The sequence below is a fragment of the Platichthys flesus genome, chromosome 18 (assembly GCF_949316205.1).
Source record: "Platichthys flesus chromosome 18, fPlaFle2.1, whole genome shotgun sequence".
Lineage (NCBI taxonomy): Eukaryota > Metazoa > Chordata > Actinopteri > Pleuronectiformes > Pleuronectidae > Platichthys > Platichthys flesus.
The window spans coordinates 8,739,689-8,759,598 of NC_084962.1; the positions used below are offsets into that span (position 1 = coordinate 8,739,689).

General features: G+C 42.1%; 1 protein-coding gene across 1 annotated transcript; it reads left to right on the forward strand.

Moving 5' to 3' along the window:
- The first annotated feature begins 3,195 nt into the window (after window positions 1-3,195).
- Window positions 3,196-16,328, forward strand: LOC133973060 (bromo adjacent homology domain-containing 1 protein). Its single transcript, XM_062410692.1, has 7 exons — window positions 3,196-3,460; window positions 7,266-9,056; window positions 9,948-10,306; window positions 10,762-10,921; window positions 11,064-11,143; window positions 12,472-12,563; window positions 12,900-16,328. Exons 2-7 carry the CDS (start codon window positions 7,286-7,288, stop codon window positions 13,087-13,089), a joined length of 2,652 nt encoding a protein of 883 aa, XP_062266676.1. The 5' UTR covers window positions 3,196-3,460; window positions 7,266-7,285; the 3' UTR covers window positions 13,090-16,328.
- Window positions 16,329-19,910: the final 3,582 nt, after the last annotated feature.

Here is a 19,910-nt window from a genome sequence, read left to right on the forward strand (position 1 = left end):
TATTTAAATTTCTTTAACAAGCAGAGAAACAAAAGCTGTTTTCAGACATGACCTCCATAGGATCTTCGGAAAATTTGGTCTGGAGGCTTTTTCGAAATTCGCCTTTAACACATGAAGAGCACAGCTGGAGATTCTTTGCTCAAACATGTTCACAACAACACAGACATCTCAGTGGTGCAGCAGACAGAGGCAGGACAAAAACGTATTAATTATTTTAACTAATTCGATTTTTGTTTACAGCACATAGACACTGGCATCGGCTCTTATCACCTAAAGCTCTTGACATCTTCGTCGGTCTCTTCTAGGTGTATGACACCACTTTTTCATAGAGATATTTGTTAATTTCATTATGCTCACGGTGAATCCTGCGGAGGATCTCCTGCTGCAGACTTAAAACTAGAGGTCTGGCCTGAGAAAGTCCGAAAGCTGTCAGTTGGACAACTGCGTTTTTTTATGTGTATTTCTCCGGAGGATCTCAGAAGCTTGGTGCCTGTATGGGAGCAGCTCAAGGCCTTTGTGCTTATCTGTTTCAGAGTCCGTTTTTTTTTTCAGGGGTAGATTGTGTTGAGAAAGGTGGATCTTAAACTGTACCGGTCCTCAAACAAGAAAGACAAATAAAATAGTTAGTAACTGTTGAATTTTAAATATTCTGGGTAAATATGATAATAAAATATTTTATTAAATTGACATATGCTCAATAATGTATCGAAATCCATATCAAACGCGGTCAAGAGGCAGGATTTGAAATTATTGCATTTGAATAGGGTGCTGGAACAAAAAATGAGTCATCTGAGTAAGATGATGACGCACTTGTGAACATTCCTGTAGAGCAGTACGGTGAATCGACTGTATTTATATAGTATTTCTCTTAGTCTTATCGATCTTTAAGTGCTTCAGAGTACAAGCTACAGTCACCTGTTCACACACATTCAAATAGTGCTGTGCTTTTTTATCACAGACCATTCACACACAGCACAGCTGCCAGAGGCTAATTGGGACTCAGTATCTTGCCCAAGGACACTTCAGCATGCAGCGTGAAGGAGCCCGGGATTGAACCACTGGCTTTATCTCCAGAGCTGGAGACACCCGCCTGAGAGCAACACCCAGGACTTTTCCGTTCTATGGGGGACTTCTATTAGGGTGCAGATAATTTAATCAGCTCCGCTGCTGCCTTTTGTTCCTGTGATGAGGACATGCTTCATTTCAAAACATTAGTCGCTGCACCGTATTAAAAAGGTGTGACAATACACTGTGGCCTCAAGCCCTCACCACTCTAGATCCACCCATCCTCAATGAACTGGCAAAAGGCAGTTTACTCTATTTCATGTAATGGATTACATCATCAAAAACTTGAGTAATCTTTCCTGTACTTCTTCACCCCTGTGCTCAGTCAGCAGGGGTGAAAATTAACTTAAGTACTCCAATACCTACTACTACACTGAGGTGTTTGCACTCTTCTGGGATATTGTCAGTGATATTTTACACTTGTCCACTACACACAAAGGACAATATTGAACTTTTCTCTTTTCTCACATTTCATTTGATAGCCGAGTTACAGGTTACTTTACAGATTAAAGTACATAAACAATTTATGTAGCCGCTGTAGCTTTAGTTGCGGATGCTGAGGTCATGTTCTCTGAATTTACCTTTGGGATTTGAGGTTTTACAGACCGGTGTTGAGTTTCATTTAAATATTGACACAATGTGTGTATTTCTAGATATATTTAAATGAATACATTAAAAATGTATTATGTAAAGGCCACATACTAAAAAAAAACATGTAAACTGAAAAATTTATATGATTACAACATTGTATAGACTATAAAGACAAGAGGAAGGAGTAGACTTATTGTCTCACTATTTCAATACAGCTCTTTTATTAAACCTCTTTAATATGACTGTTATAAAGCTGTAAACTTTATTTATAAGCTTGACTTCCACCAGGTAGAGCACAAAACTGATGCTTACATGTTAATCTATGCATATGTCACTTTATATTTTAGTGATAAAACTTCTTTACAGTGATTTTTTACTTCTGAGTAGCTTTTATAGTGGGATTTTGCTGCTTGTGTATATAATCTGCCTCTGTCAGCACTTGTGTTGTCGTTAGACGACACAACCCAACAATTCACAATGGGGCTTGCTTGTGTTTCTTGGGTCATGTAGAGGGAATAAATGCGTCCTCCCATCTGAACATGTTGAACTTGATCTGCAGCCTAATTGGGTCATTTTTCTTTCCAACCCCAGCTGCTTATGAAGAGTTTAATTCTATATATCCTCCGTTTAATGATGAATGTCAGCTACATAAGTTAGGATATGTATTGTTACCTTTAGGAGGTTGTGTCAACCCCTATCAGCTGGTTGACTGGTTTGTCAACAGGATCGGGCAGAAACTACTTGACGGATTTCCACGGAACTTGGTGGAAGGATAGACGATGGGCCAAGAAAGAATCCATTACATTTTGGCAAAGGCAATGTGGCAGATACAGGAATCTCTTTCCTTAACATTGCAAGATTGGGTGTTTTTCCACATTTTCATCAGTCTCTCAGGGAATCGTTCATGGATCTTGAAGATAAAAAATATAAGCTACGTTTAGGGGCCTGATATTTAATGAATTTGTACAACTTGGTGTGGCTTGAGTTGAATTCAAGGGGACTGTTGGGCCTTGGCGGAGATATAAGCTCTACCCAATCTCTCAGGATATGTTTAAAGAATTTCAATGGGTTTTTTTTAAGCATATTATTTTAACCCCTTACAGTTTACTTACTGTTTATGAACTGCACTTGAGTCTCGTGCAGATTAAGTCGTCAGAACTTTGTTCAATGGGGATCATTTAAAAACCATGTGTCCCTCTCACCACATGGGACACTGTTGATATCGGTTTTAATGGCCTCCCTCCGCGTTCACCTCCACATGAACGTCTCCGGACGGTGTTTGAAGAGTGTGACGGTGGTTGGCTGGTCGTGGCTCGGTCACGTCGAATGACAGGGTGAGGCTGCCGTCGTAAGGGAGGAGGAGGAGGAGGAGGAGGGGGGCAGTCACATCCATCCTGATGTACTAGCTCCGTGTGTTGGAGGCAAGTTCCCTCGATTACTGCGAATATTTAGTTCCTCGCGGACCGAGCAGCCCTCCACAACACACAGCTGCCTGTCCGTCAGCGGAGGACCGGGGTGTCGAGCAGGAAGGCTGGATTAAGTTTGTCCTACTGATCGGTGGAAGCCTAACCAGGAAGAGCGCACGCACGCACACACACTGACACACACTCATCTCGCAGGCAGCGCCACCGACCGTCCTCCCTCCACTCCTCCCCAGCTCTCCCAGTTCACGGAGCTCTGCCATCGCACCAGTCCGACTCTTCTCCCGCACCTCCTCCTCCTCCCGAGCCGCGGATTTGTTCGACGGCTCCCCGGCTGGCAGGCGAGGCGAGGCAGGGCAGGAGACGGGGAAGCGTGTCTGCGCGTAAGTTGTGGCGACATTCTCCCTTTTCTTCTTATTATTTAGAAATTATTATTATTTCTCGCTGCTATTCGGCCTTGGATGTTAGAAGTTGCTCCGGCTGCCCAGTCGTCCAGGAGCGGAGCGCAGAGCCCATTTTTTTCCGCTTCGTGCACCAGAAGCGATTCGCAGGGGCTGCCGCTACGTGCCGTGTCCTCCCGGGGCTCCGCCACCAGGACCGGGGATCCGAACAGCCGCCGTGTCGGTGATGAGGGATCCGTCAAGTAAATGTGATCAGGAGGGGGTGGGGGGGTGACTGCCCTTTATTTTTGCTTGATGTGTGTATGTGTGTGTTCTGGTAGACACCCCCTCCCCTCTCCAGCCCATATTTAGAGCCTGGGCTGGCTACTTCAGATGGGCAAGCTACGTCAAGCTGCACTGTTTCCCATCCTACTGTATTCCCCGGCCACATTTATACATGCGTGTATGTGTATGCATGTGGTGTGGATGTAAAGTACATGCATGCAAACCCCCCGACACCTCAATGCATGTAGATCAAGCTCAAGGCTGCAAGTCTGGGAGGAAAACAAGAAAAATCCCTGCCAGCTAATGTTTGAAATTCTTCTCGTCTTTTATCTGCTCTTGATTTAAAAAAAAAGAGAAAAAAAACCTCAACATGCCAACGCCTCCAGTTCAACCTGCCCGTCAGCAGCTGGGACACGGAGCATGCAAAAGAAGAGCCCTCTCACTCTGACCCGATGGGCTCCCTTTACCCAGGCTGGCTATTTATTTTTGATGTGTGCCACCTGCAAGTGGAAACCCAGGAAGATTAGAAAAAAGAAGGGAAAACAACAAGTGGATGGAGTATTAATTGCAGGTGTGGAGGTGGAGGTGTTTGTGGCTGTAGCAGAGTTTGAGTTTTATACTGGAAGGGGTGTATGTGTTGGTTAATGCAGTGGTTTCTGATCCTTTAAAAGTAACCTATATGTGACCCTTCATTGCTCGAGTGGTAGGTCCCCAGAGATGTCTCTTTTTGAAGGATTTTTAGAAAAAGATGTCTGCATTACACAAAGAATAATAAAGTTATTAGTGGATAAAAAAGGGTTTAAAATAACCAGGGCTAGGCTGTGTTTTTTTTTTTTTTAAGTTTTCATGTTTCAAGGAAGATTTGTCTACTTTTTAAAATAATATTCTGTCATTAATTTTACCAGCAGTATTGAGCAGCGGCTGTAAAAGGCCAATGTCGCGCTTTACTCAAAAATAACTTCTCAATCCACAGTTTAGCAAACCCAAGGCTATTGAATTTATGGCCAGTGACCACTGGCCATTCGTGTTTGTGTGGCTTTTTCCGTCGACAAATTGAATATCATTTGCGTGTCCCGATTCTGAAGAGTCATTATTGAAACTAATTTTCGTTGCTGTTTTGACCGTATCCTCATCAGTGTGAAGAAGTCTTACCATAAAACATGATCCTGGTGAACTGGCTGCTTGATGCTCAGAGAGGAACTGATGATCTGTTTTCTAACCAATTAGAGACAGAGCGCAGGGCCATTCATCTTGCTATAAACGTGAAATTACTTCCTGAGGATCACCGGGCCAAGCTGTTTCTAAAGAGCCAAATTGCCATTTGACCAGTGCGCTGCCACCTGAGATGATATCTTACAGGTTATTTCTTTTGGTGTTTGCTCTCCTACACCTCGGAGCAGTGTCCCACAAAAGCTGCCGGAAAATTGTCCATCATGTTTTTTATGGAACGATAAAAGCTAAGTTTCAAGGCTTTTGAAGTAGGGCAGTTTTGTGTAGAAATATCGAATGGGATGTCAGAGAAATACTTTGAATTAACATACAAATGCAGAGTTAGATTGTTAAACATGAAGTGAAACACCTCAGATTGTTTTGGTGCCATTGAGGTATTGAATTTCAGTTCTAGTCGGCAAGGTCACACCATGAAACTGATTAGATCTTCTCTGTGACGTGCAGTCGAGAGTTGGGCGTTCTGTGACAGAGCAGAGATGAGATGAAGGTTCACACATCACCGAGCAGATCAGTGTCAAATAATGATGATATTTGTGGTTGCTTCAAGGTCTTGAAACTATTAGTTACATGTAAATCTTGTATTTAGTGTTATGTGAAGTGCATCCTATTAATCGCAGTGGATCCAGACACAAGGCTGCTTCTTCCTATTTAAGTTGTTCATCAATTTATTAATAATTAATCAGACTAAATAAGAAATCTCAAATTGCTTCAATTATCATTAGCCCTGGAGATAATGGCACCTTTGAAATGCACAAGCCCTCAGACGAGACAAAATCAAACATCTTGTCGGGGTTCGGCTGCCTACCAGTTGTCGGTTGTGCCAAAATCTCCGGTCTTGAATGTGATTAAACTGCAGAGTAATGTGCATCCGGCCTCTCAGTGCCGTACACAGCCACGCTAGTCTGAACAGATGCCCTGTCCCGTAAGTCAGAAGTGCTACTGCATACGGAAAGAATTAGGAAACATTAAAAAGCTATGATAAGACTTGGTATGACTGAATATTTCAAGCTCCATTGAGGAAAAACCTCACAAATGTGGTCTTTTTAGAGATTAGAAGCACTGCTGTAAATATGCATGTCAATACTCTTTAAGAGGGGATTTCATGAACCGTATTAATTACCCAAAATGTTATAGCTAATTATGGGATGGGAGATTGGTAGTCTTGTGAGTTTGGAAAAGAACAGTTTGATTTAGAAAATGAATGTTGAATGATAGAAAATATAGTTCTATTTGGGGTTTTCTCTAGGGAGCGGCAGTGTAAGCACAGTTTTGAATGCAGATCTTGGTCTAAACAAGTTTCCCCTTCTCATCAGGAAGACAATAACTCCTTATGATCTTCACTATAGCTATACACAGCTCTAACTTATATTCTCTGTTTTTTTCTTCTTTTTTTCCCATGAAAAAACTCCCAAGCTAATTATCTGCGCCTGGTTGTACATTTAATTACTAAATGATTTTACAATGAGCTTTGGGAATATTTATGCTCTAACATGCTGAAGATGTATGCAAAGATCCTATTCCTCTGTGTAACATAGAGATAATGAGTCATTCGATGCCATGAAATTACAGGTACAAAATGGGCTTGGTTTAAATGGGCTTTTAGTCGGCTTGTTTATTTTGTCTTATTTTACTCAGTGGAGTTGGATGCTGTAGTGAATCCTGTAGTCAATATTTCAGACGAAACAATTGGCCTTAACAAGGTTTGATTTACATGCTGGGTGCACATCGGGTGATAAGGCATCAAGCGCAGTGAATGAATGACAGAGTGTATCAGATTCTTCCATTCAACATAAAAAGGCCACACAAGCACATTGTAATGAGAGGAAACAGGTGTATAATAGCTGGAGCTATTGATTACAAAGCATTCAGCTGAATTAACTCCTCATTAGGCTTCTTTATTGAACCAGAAGTTGCTGTCTATTTAAATCTAAACTAAAGGCTTAGGTAGATAATTTTCTTAGTTATGTTTGTGTCTTTTTCGTTTAATCTTGTTTTCATGTTCTTTGTGCCTCGCTTATTTCCACATATAAAAAAAAACAGTTTTTTAAATTTTAAGTAATGACAATTAAAAAAAAGTAAGATCTTCTGCGTGATAATAAGAAACAAAAGTACATAGATGTTATAAAATGCTAATGGTTAATACTGAATCACATCTCTATGGATCTAATTAACAGCCTTGGTTGTGAATTGAAGTTCTTTATAGATTACTGGTTCTTGTTCTGCAGATTGTGAGCATTGCTCGTGAAACAAGGACAAACTAGGTTTTAACCACTTTCTGGTCTCTTATCTCTAGGCCCCCAGGAGAAGCATGTGATGACTCACGCAAGGCAGAAGGGTTCCCTCAGGCAGAGCCGCAGTAGTGCTGAGTGGTGGGACAACTGTCCTCCAGGGCCACATGGTGGCACTATGGACGGCACTGGGCCTGAGCGCTCACTCCGATTTGGAAGGACAATGAAGATAATTGACGTCACCAAACAAGGGAAAGAAATGGGCAAGAAGATGACTCGTAAGAGAGGAAAAAAAGACAAATCTGATCAGAACAGGAAACTCGACCGACGGCGTGACAAAAAATTGGACAGGAAGTTGTATCCCTTGAGAGGGCGGGCTGGGGGTTCAGGTGAGGAGGGGCTCAGCTGCCACGTTCTCCTCACCCGATTGGAGGAAAGCATACGTGAAAAAGAGAGTTCTGAAGAAAGGAAACGAAACAATGCACGCCGACATTCAGCCCTCAAAAGTAAATCGAAAAAAGGGAAACGCAATGAAAGAAGAGAGTCAAAGAGATCACCAAAAAACAAATCAAAGTCAGTTAGCTCAAGTCATGGGGAGGGTATTAATGTCTTACAACCACGCAAGCGCCGGCTGGCCTCTCTCAATGCTGAGGCAGTGAACAGTCTACTGCTTGAAAGGGCTTCTGACCTTCAGCCAGCAGCCAAACAGGCCAGGAGACAGATAGAACCCACAAATGGAGGGGGTTCCTCAGATGCAGATCCAACCAGAAGTGTCCCCGGAGGTCTGAAGACCTCACGAGGTAACATCAGTAAAGTCTCCTCATCTCACAGACGAGAACTGTGCCAAAGCTCTAAGCCACTCAAGAGGGCCAAAGTCAGTCGTGCTGATGAGCGCAGGGAGATGAGTCAGGAGAGTCTCAATGCTCCCGCCCCCAGACGATTGGCTGGACTCAATGCCGCAGCCCTGCTGAAGTTAACCAGCTCCTCTGCTACCAGTAAACAGAGATTAAAGGCTGCACCCACAGCTACTATCACGTCAGACTGCAAGGCTCCGGCTGCAGTCTCAATCCCAATACAGGACTCCAGAGTCAAACACAAACACAAAGGGCGATCACAAAAGCAGAAGGGAAAGAAGGCCCCCTCCCCACACAGCGGTTGCACAGCCTGCAAGGAGAAGGCGGACTTTGAGCCGAAAGTTGAGTGGGAATCAAGCAACTGCACACACAGACTGACCAAACCTGGCTACCAGTCACGCAGCATGCTAGCATACCCGCTAAAACAAGTGAAGGAGGAGCCACTGGAAACTGAACTGAGCCCATACTACTGCTGTCCACCAGAGGGCTCAGTAGAATACTGCCACCGTTTGGCCTTCTTTCTGGGTCAGCAGCCCTATCGAGAATCTGATGAACAGCCTCTTAACACAGCCATGACCCCTGTGAAGCGCGAGTGCCTCGTAACCTCACCGTCCCTGACCCATTCCCATCCACACACAGCCCTGACCCTCAGCCCCCACCCCTGCCTCTGCACCGCTGACCACTGCTTCTCCAGCTACTACGTCCACATTGGCCACCCGACACACACTGGAACAACATCAAAATCCCTGGCACCACAACCTCTGAACTTTTCCCCATCCAGTCTGTGCCCTAACCGGATGACTGGCTCCAAGCTTCTGGGTTCACGGATGTCCCACGGCTCAGGGCTGGCCCACCCTGCCTACTGTAACTCTGTGGCTTCACCCTGTTATGGTGATGCCTGTGGGATCAATGGCTACACATACAGAGCCATGCCTCCCGTCACCAGCCGGGGTTGCTCTTTCAGCACAGGATGCACTGGATGTACACACAGCATCAAAACAGGTGAGCTAATGCGACCTACAAAAGAAAAGCACTATCTGTACTGACCAACTCAACAAGATTTGTCTAACTTCAGTAAATAGTGTTATGATGACCAATTATTCCCAAGAGTGTTGCAACTGCCGCAATTAGCGTTTTTCAGTAAGATGTGGAGCAGGTTGAGCATTTCCCCAAAATTATGGCTAATTCATTGTTATTTTTTCGTCTTTGATTCATTCACCTTAAGCCCTCTTTGCACAGCTGTTATAAAAGAAACCCTTACCCTTGTGTTATGCTTGGATTTAGATATTACTTGCAGAACTTAAGATTCCTTTGTTGTTGAATGTGCCTAGAGCAAGTTATGTTGTCGAACAAGTGTGAATATCTCATTTTGTTGTTGCCTTTTTTGTTGTCCATAGCTCAAGGCTCTGGCTCAGATGTTTCTCGATAAAGAGGCTAATATGTAATGTGTTCATACAGTACATATATAAGGGACTGATGAATAAGATAAGAGAAGCAGGTTATTTTTTAGGTCAATTATATATTTTTGCTATTTTAAAGTTAGTGTAACCTTTGCTGAATAGCAGCAATAAATGAACTTAATTTTGTTAACACAAGCTAACATAATCCACTATTAGCTACTGGTCTTCTTCTTTGTTCAGTTTATAGGCATTTGGCTAACGACGTCAATGTGCATTATCGTCAGTAACTATATTTTGATCTTCTTTGCTCGGCCCACCATTCAGGACCATGATCAGTTATGCTCAGCACCTTTTGAAAATCAAAGGATTTGTGCCTTAAGTCCCATTTATGCTGCCATTATGTGCAAAAAGGGTATAGTCCACAGAGTGGAGAGTGGTAATGCATTTCTTGTTTTTATGTCTTAAGTGTTATTTTAATCTTTTACCTTTCCAGAGGGTTACGCCTCCCCTCAGGGTGACCACAGCTCCTCCCTTCTGGTATCACCATCCCTGCCCATCTCCAGCTGCCCTCTCTCCAGTGTGCCCACTTCCACCCAGACTAAACCCCACCTGCTGAGCCCCCTGTCTGGGCGGGACCAGCCCCAGGCCAGGTTAAAGCTGGCCAGGGAATGCTCTCAGAGCACCAAGCCCTCCAACGACTCTCTGTCCATAGGTCGAACACGGCTGCCTCAGAAACAGTCATCACCTTTGCCAAGTTGGACCAGCACCAAACATAAGAAAATCAGCCGGAGACGTGCCACCAACGGCTGGCGGACTGTTGGAATGCCCACTGAGCGGGATGTCTTCATTGCGGTACGTTATTTGGGAATGTGTCTGTGTACAACTAAGATGATCTACTATTAGAGAGCCTCTTGTCTTGTTGTCTCTCTCACTCTCTTGTATACCGTTACATGATATCACCCTGTTAGTAGAAAACTCAGCATCCACACAGCTGCTTGGCAATAAAAAAGAAATCGGCTCGTGTGGGAGAAGATAATTGTGTTTTGACCAAACAGCTTTTTATGACACATTATTTTGTTATGCCTCTGCATCAGCAAAAGCCGTTGCTGGAGGCATAGTTTTTTCAGTTGTCCATCCATCCCATTAAAGTGAACGTGATTTCTCAAATTTGACACAAACATTCAATTAGGCACAAGTGGGAGCTGGTTTAAATTTGGAGGTGAAAGGTAACCGTGAACTCAAGAAATACATTTTCCCTATAAAGATAATTATATGGGTCCTTTTCGTTGTGTATTTGTCTGTCGCAGGGGGAGGATGAGACGGCCCTGCGGCAGTGTTATGAAGGAGTGGAGAGGGACGGTGAAGTGATACATGTCAGAGACACTGTGCTGCTACGATCGGGCCCCAGGAAGAAATCCCTCCCATATGTTGCCAAGATATCAGCGCTGTGGGAGGACCCCAAAACAGGTAAAGGAGAAGAGGAGGGGGCAGATCATTTAAGATGTGATTCTTTTTGAGCATGGATGGATGGTTGAAGTGGTATCTGGCCAAGGGTTGTTTACCTGTAACCTCTGTGTGTTTCTTTGTTCGTCTCAACTCGCTGCCTCAGGAGAGCTGATGATGAGTCTTTTCTGGTACTACCGACCTGAGCACACCCAGGGAGGCCGAGATCCCAGCGCACACTGTGAGGTGAGGCTAGAATAGAGCAGAGCAAAGACTCCATTTTCCCCACTGGTTAAATTACAGTTCAGCAGGAAAACAGCCACATCTTACATAAAAACTCTGTGTCCTCTTCCACGAATCACTTTACCTGTAGTTAAGTTACAAACTGCTACATGTTAAGTATTAAAGTATTGTCACATTTAATATAACTCAGTTAATTAACATAATGCTTTTGCAGGACTTTATTTATTTTTATCAGAGACCCAAAGGTGTAATATTGATTTGAAAAGTAAGACAGTATGGAAAAAACATCCATTTGAAGACTTTATTTATAACCTAAACTTAACATTGTGAAATAATTGGTTATAATTAAAAATGTTCAGAATGTTTTTCCTTATTCTCTCACTAAAGCAGATTATGCTGCAAGTTATTTGTATTCATTTGCAGCTTTTTTTATGTTAAATTACTATGATTTTATTTCACAGTGTAATTTTCATTCCAGCTGTGGCTGGAGGCATTTAGCTTTATTGGTTTTCTGTGTGTGTCATCCATTACTTCCCATGAATACAATATTTCAAGAAAACCTCAAGGGAATGTCTTTTAAAATTTGGCAAAAGCATCAGAAGATAAAATATGAATGGATTTTGATGGTTAAAGATCAAAGGTCATGGAAACTGTGAAAGACAGGGGGAAAAGACATTGAATTATATGGTCTGTTGAGTAAGTTTGATAATAATCAGTTTAAGACAAATACCGTCCTTTGCTTTCACATTATGGTTTTTAATTTGAAATATTATTTATTTTAGTTTGCCCGAAAAGATTATTCTCTCAGATCAAAGCAAGTACTGTCGATTGCATGAATATTTATGGATCTGCTTTGTTAAAATTGTGATTTTAAATTATTTATTTATAAGTGAGGGATGATGTCCTGATATGTCAGAAAACTGTGTGCGAGGAGCTGAACAGAATTGCTTGTCTAAGCGCAAATATTTAGACGCTGACTGCTGCAGGAGACATCATTATCTTTCTCTCACAGACCTGAAACTGTCAATAGTTGGTTAAGTCTTTAGCGTAAGCACAGTGATGATACCTCTGCCTCAGTCAGACAGAATAAGAGAAGAGAAAGTGTTCCAAGTGAAACACTTTTCATGTTTACAGCCTAGGTTATGTGTTTGCGTTTTATCTCGGCTCAAAGCGTAGAAACACACCGAAACAGTCCTGTTCTGCATGAACTATTATGACTCTGTCTGTGCCCACAATAGTAAAAAAAAACCTTGTCATTTCTTCAGCCTTCAGCTCGCACAAGAGTAAACACTTGTATTGATGTGACACTGTCCACCCACTGTTGCTTTCAGAATGAGATTTTTGCCTCTCGGCATCAGGATGAAAATAGTGTGGCCTGCATAGAAGACAGATGCTATGTTCTCCCACTAGCCCAGTACTGTAGGTAAGTACTCACATGCTCACACTCACACATGCTCACACTCACAGCAATATATGTCAGCAGAAAGTCTGTTTAGAAGTCTTTCCTTTTAATCAACACCTCAGCGTCTGAGATATGCAGAAGACTGTTTTTCTGACTTTCATATCACACATCGGTGACACTGCAACTGTTAAGGAATTTGAGGGGAACACTGAGCCATGAACATTTGCTTAGAAATCATTTCCAACTATCTGTTTCGAGTTCTGTTGCTTGTACTCTTCAGATAATCCTACTAACATGAGGACATATTTGATTTTAAATGTCACCTGTTGATTTTTTTTTTCCTGTTTCCGTTCCTAGATATTGTGCCTTGGTGAAGCGGCGTGCCGAAGGTGCGCTATCTGGCAGCACCAGCATGGTGCCCTGCCGCCCGGACTTTGCCCCCCCCTCCCACCGCTGTGTGCCCACAGACGTTGACCCCGAGCTGGTGTATCTCTGCCGGCACGTCTACGACTTCCGCTTCGGACGCATTCTAAAGAACCTGCAGTAGAGGGAAGAGGGTTTGTCGCATCTATGAATTAATCATCAAGTCCCGAAGGAGCAATCACCCTGGTCTTTTCTGCTGGGGACCTCACGGTCAGAGGGAAGGGGGATGACGGGGTTGGGTTGTTGATGCAAATAGTGTTTTTAAGAAGCACAGATCCCTTTAGTCAACTACAGAGGGGGGTTGCTATGTGATAGATGAATCTGTCTCTGTCAGGCCACCGATATTTCCTGCTTTGGAACAGTGAGGAGGGCACTTTTCGTCCATCAGCTTGGATTTTTTGGCTTCCACAGCACTCCGAGGTTACATAAAAGGTTGTGTCTCCACCTCCCCTTTGCCTGCCAGGAATGCTGAACACCAGACTGGACTTGGCTACTGTCAGGACCGCATTTCCCCCAAAGCATCTTAGCACAACAATCATGTTTGTTCCATTTGTAAACCAATGGCTCAGGGATGGTCTGCCTCTAAGGTGCTTCTGGAGAAGACAAGCCTGCACTGTCAGCTCGATGTTAACGGTGTTCAACCAGCCAGTGTGGAGTAGCAGCTAATGGAGAGTGTCGTCTTATTTCCCCTGATTTGAGTTTGTCTCAGTGTGAGAGAGTGGCAGAGCGAGGGTTGTCAGTATGGATAAATGGATAAATGTGGGTGTGTGTGATGCTTTTTTAGTAGGCTTTCAGGCAATCAAACCAAACAAGCAGCTTTAGAGGACGTGGGTCTCTCTCTCGTCTACCATCCTCTCTACTTTGTGATTCAGCTCACCGACACTGACATTTTCATCTTGAGTGACGCTCCTCTCAAATTAAAATACCTGAAGAGGGTATGTGAGAAATACCTTTTACTTACCAAACTCAACTCTAGATTAAAGTATCTAAACCTGGGGTTATGGCTCTAAACTGATTCTACTAATGAAAACACACTCAACTATTACCACAGGCACAGTTTGGGCTGATTCACGGGTTTTAAAATAATACCAGTGTTTCCCATGATTAGCTTAGACTGTGGCGACCCGCCATAGTCCAATTTATCCAGCCACAGTCTCCTAATGAACCAAAATCTTTATACACACTCACAATAACATAAAAGATATCTACTTTCTACTTGCTGCACCTTTCATCATAGAGCCGTGTGCAGCGCTCCTTGACTAGGAGCACACAGTTCTCCACAGTACAGGGAGTTACAGTCTTATGCTTTATTGTGCATGACAGCAAACTGTGTGCTCTTGGGTGTGTTGCAAGTTCGGTTTCTATGTGAATTCTCGCAATATTACATAGCTCATTGGGCCTATTAGCCAGGTTATGAAAGTTGACCTGCTGGTATTCTGATTATTATTTTCGTTTTACTGTTGTACACACTACATTTCCCCTAGATTTATATTGTGAACCCCAAACCTTGAAGTCCAAACTGTGCCTATGAAACCACAGTTGATCCCCAGACTGTTGTTTCTTCACAGCCACAGCCCTTGTCTGAAGAAGCCTTTGTTCCAAATAGGATCTTAGAGGATTCGCAAGGAGAGAGAGAGCCCTTGCTAAAGATTCAAGACCCTCCTCTGCCCTGTGGAGGCTTATCAAGAGGAGGGCCATCGTTCATTGCTTTTCTTTTATTGTCATATTTTTTCACATGTGCTGTTCCCTGTGACTTGCCTTATGACTTGCAGGTAGAACATTAGGCAGCTAATCTCACCACATACGATAAGGAAGTGGTAGATTGGATTTACTCTTGTCCCGAGAAGTAGGATTTTGCTGCCGATCAATTGACAGCCGTGGCATGAAAATGCACTAGTTTAGGGCTGCAACTAAGTATTTTCATCATCTGTTCATGGTTTTGTTGATAAATTGCATCAAACTCGTGAAAAATGGTCTGCGTCATAAAAAGTTTGAAATGACTTCAATGAAGATTAGATCATCAAGAAACTAGTGGATAAATTAGACTTCTATCGACTGATCGTTGCAGCTCTACACTGGTTAGAAACCCAGTGCCCTTTTCATGTTGACGACCTGCTTTGCTCGAGCTGCTCACCTGCGTTCTGAAGTGCCACAACACCTGGGAAATGTCTATTCTATCCCTTCTAATTCTACACCCATACTGATTTTTCTTCCTCCTGCTCCTCCTCCTCCTCCTCCTCTTTCCCCAAAGACAAACCAAAGGATGTCACACAAGCCAGAGTCCCCGTCTCCTCCCTCGCACTTCTTCCTCTCTTCAGCACCTCTGCCCTCGTTCCCTTATTATATTGCACTAATCCATTCCTTTATTACGACAAACATTCTTTTTTTCCTTTTTGTTCTAGCTACTAACATCGTCCTGGGGAAACATAATGTTTATCATTATCAATGTGCGTATGTGTGTGTGTGTGTGTGTGTGTGTGGGTCTGTGTGTGTGTGTTTTGTAGAGAAGGAAATGGTTACGATGTCATGGCTGCTTTTGTCAGTGCAAACTGTATATTTTGATGATTTCCCCAGTAGAGGAGTTGGCCAGTGTGTTTGTCATGTTACCTGATGCACAACCTGTTGAATCCCATGGAATATAAACAGTATACATTTACAGTATATGTATATTACTAGTCATTCCATTAGATTTTTAAAAAATCAGCTCTGACATACTTATATAAATATACAATATATATATATGTATGTATGTATTATGTATCCTCACTGTTGATGTGCTGAGGTTTCAGGAAGGGATCTGGATGAGGCCTGACTCAGACTGTAGATAAAGATGGACGACACGTCTCCTCTTCCTCCCGCCATCCACAAACGAAGCCAAAATATCTTGAATATGAGCGCTGCCATTTTGTGCTGATGATGTCATTAGGGGTAGCAATCAGGGAATTGAGCTGTGGTAGCGAGAGCCTGCAGATACACATGCTCGACCAATCGCTAGTCATACACATGCTCGACCAATCGCTAGTCATACACATGCTCGACCAATCGCTAGTCATACTCAGCTGTCAATCATGACGTTTCACCCCCTTTTTATAGCATTGAAGAACAAATTAAAACCAAATTTAGTGGGGAAATGAACAAAGAACTACCTAATTTTACAGAAACAATCATGAACTTAATTTATTTGACTTTTTAATTTGATTCATTCACTCACATGGAGAGGGTGGGGTGTTTGACCTATACTGCAGCCCACCACTAGAGGACATTCGAGATACTTTGGCGTAACATCTGGGGAGCTGTCATCCATCTTTATGCACAGCCTATGGGTTAAACATAGCACCATGTTAGACGTGTGTTTGGATTGAAGGGTGGGTTGCGGGTGGGGGTCGGGGTGGGCTTTATACTTATTTGAGTCGTGGTGGCTTTTTCACACCGCAGCTCTTTCATTGCCTTTTGAACCTGCAAGTGTTTTACTGTCACTCAGCAAATAGAGTTGGAGTGTGTGTACCTTTAAACAAATAACGATTACCCGATTGCTTTACTGCACAGCAAATGCCCTGAATTTCAACGTTATTGGACGAGCAGTAATAATTTCCAACACTTTAAAGCCATCTTTAACTTTCTCTCTATTCGAGCAACATGACACACTGATCCCAAAATCAAATCCTGCTCAATACGTTGTTTTTTCCTGGTTTCTATTAAAAAGCCCAGATTCTTCAAAGAAGTAATATATATATATATATATATATATTCTCCTACTTTACAATTTCTCCTTATTAAGAATATTTTATTATGTCGATTTCCTAAGATGGCATATGCAATATATTTTTAGACTTGCTATTTTTGGAAAGTGAACTTAAAAAAAGATCAAGAAAAGAATATGCATTATTATTTATTTCTGTATAACAAATTAGTTTTAAAATCATCAGAGCGTTAATTGAGATTTGACCAAATGAAAAAGAAGAGCAGAACGAAGGGAGCCGATGCCGTCGTTTAATCTGAGGCTGTAGATAAAAAGCAGTGAGGAAAATCCCCTTCCTGCCAATTTCTATTGAAGTGTACATATCTGAATCCAGGAAGCACTGGGCACTCTTTAAAACAAGCAGACAGCCAATGCACAGCGTAGTATTTTTGCAAGATCTGTAATAGTTATATTTAAAGTAAGAAAAAAAAATATTTAAATGGAGTAAACAGTACAATATATTAAGATTTAAATTTAACTTATTTGGAAATATTGTGTCTAATTGATGAACTATATCTTGTTTCTTTGTTCTCCAGGATTGAAATGATTTCTGTTTATTTGTAATTTATAGAGTTTAGAGATTAAATGATTAGCGCGGTGGTTGTCGACGGAGATGTAAATGTTGTCGTTTTGCTGTCGGGGGCTGGAGACCAGACCCATATCGCGCTCTGACAGATAGGAGAGCAGAAGTCGACACAAATTTGAACATTTGATCAGATTCCCTGTTTGAGATACTGACCTGAGGCCTCTGGGACTTCAAGCTCTCCTGCTCACCTTGACCGACCTTTAAGTGCAACAGTTGGGAGAATTCAGTGGCGATGTGGTCACCTGAACTTTTATCAGTTCGTCCTATCAGGGCAACGGTACACCTGAGACAGGATGGGACGTCCTCTGATCTCCAGGTCTAGTTTGCTTTTCTTAGTTAAGCCCAATGTTGGGACTGTGGGAAAATTAGTACTGAGGATGATGCAGTCAGAAGAAGTTTTAATCTTTATTTTTGCTCAGCAAGTGTAGTCTGTATTATTTTTGTGGAGCAGGAGAGGGTGACTAAACTTCCCTTTGTTACATAATTATATTTTTTCAATTGAAAGCCATTTTTTAGGTTTCTCAAAAGGAAGGGACAAAGATAAATATGTAAAAAAATAGATGATTTGTCTCCCCTTCCCAACACAAGTAAATCTCCCTCCTCATTGAAGTCATTAAATTGACAATGACTTAACATCCTTGTTTAACTTCTCTGAATTTAGCTCAATATTATATTTTTCAATTTGAGTCAGGAATAAGGGACAAGGATAGCCTTTATTTGTGAGAGCAGGAGAGGGTGTTTTAGCTTTTATTTGTTTCATAATTATATTTTAAATAATTTTGTGCATAAGTTAAGTCAAGTTCTCATAGCGGCCTAAAAAAGAAAGGGTCTAAACAACATATTGATGTGGCTGTGGAAGTTTTTTTTTTTTTTATTGGATTTATTACATCAAATTTAAGATGCATCTTCCTTCACACAAAAAAATCTCCTACAGCCCCTTATGGAAGTCATTAAAATGAGGAAGTTTAGCAGTGGGCTGAGATTAAATTTAGGATTTTTTATATACTTAATGAGCAGATCAAATTAAGGATCTAGTTAACAGCTTCTCCCTCCGTCCTCATCAGCTGGCCACCACTGCCTTTCTCCCAGATGTGCATTGATGGTGTTTGGCCCCTAGAGGGCAGGAATTCCTGTGTGACTCATGGCCACGTCCCAATGCTGTCCAACAATTCCCTCCCTCATTCTATGGCCTTGAATATCTATCTTTTGGCTACTGTGAGCGAACTTCCTGGAGTTAGTCATAAGTCTGGTCAGCACTGCTAAAAGCATTTACCAGACTGAATGTTATTATTGATGTAACTTAATTTTCCAGCAGCTTTTCATGGACCCAGCTGCATCCCTTGTTGCCATGGCAGCAGGGCAGGGCCGTCACTCAGGAGATGGTTTGGTGGCCAGGGTCAAACGCTGGGTGACCTTCTTTTGATGCCACACAGGAAGTGCGTTCCCTCAGTGAGTCCAAACAAAAGCGTCCGACCAACCCATGAGATTCTGCTTTCTGTGTCTGTGCTGATGCTTGTTGTTGACATACCTGGACAAACGGGGGATATACAGTAAAGAGTCTAGATATTTTTGGAGTAGAGAAGCGATGTGTGTATCCGAATATTGTCACTTTGTCATGCTCTCTGAAAATGGCTTGGATTTTTTTTGTTGGAAGAATTATTATAACAGCCCTCTGATTTAATGTTCCATTCAAAGAATATTTATAAATTTTAAGTCCTTTGTGAAAATTGTGTCTGTCTTTTTTTTCTCTTCCTTCAAACATGACCTGTTAACTTGTTCCAACATTGCTTCAAGTATTTTTAAAGGTCACCTATTTCTCTTTGAAGGACCTTAACCAACAGGTTAAATACTATTTTGCAGTGGAGCTAGCTTCAGTGTATGTATCAACTATCTCTATATTACATCATACTGTATTAAAACTGTTCTCATTGCATGTGTTCTAAAGGAAATCAACAGACCAGCTGTTATTAAGTACAATACCCACAGGAGGTCAGTAGTGAGACTATATGCAGGGGTCAGGGTCAGACTGTGACCTCTGTAGCCAGCTAACCCAGGACCAATACACTGGCATGTTATCTGTAAATGTTGAGGCTACAGTGTGCAGATTGATTTGAACTCTCTCCTGTCTTACTCCAATGATTCCCTGTCTCTTCTCCTCTGTCAGCAGAATTGTTATCTCTGTGGCCTTCGTCTGTTGTTCAGACCTCATGAAACTCACACACTGACACACACATGCACGCGCGTCTCTCTATAGTTACAGTTAAAACTAGGCATGTACTCAATGATTAAAAGGATGGTTGTGCCTGGTAAAATATCTGTTCATTGGTTATGCTTAAGTCTAGTATGTAGAATACTGTGTGTTGTCAGGTAGTGGCAAGGTGCTCCATTGGAATTGCTTTGGTGGAGATAGAGGAAAATAATTATATGTTTAATAATTATATATTTGATATGATTATCATAATTATTTGACAAGGAAAGACACACATGCATATACAGCTATGTAATCTACAGGGGTTTGTGTTCAGGGTATTTACAGGTACTACAGGGATCCATAATTAGATTTTAGATAATAACAGGCCAAATTTGTGCTTACATTTACATTTATTAACACACATTTATA

What these genes read in the sequence shown, in the direction of transcription:
- LOC133973060 (XM_062410692.1), top strand. Translation starts at nt 7,286, where the DNA reads ATGACTCACGCAAGGCAGAAGGGTTCCCTCAGGCAGAGCCGCAGTAGT. An exon ending in TACACACAGCATCAAAACAG is followed by an intron (nt 9,057 to 9,947) that starts GTGAGCTAATGC and finishes TTACCTTTCCAG; the next exon opens with AGGGTTACGCCTCCCCTCAG. An exon ending in ATCCCAGCGCACACTGTGAG is followed by an intron (nt 11,144 to 12,471) that starts GTGAGGCTAGAA and finishes TGTTGCTTTCAG; the next exon opens with AATGAGATTTTTGCCTCTCG.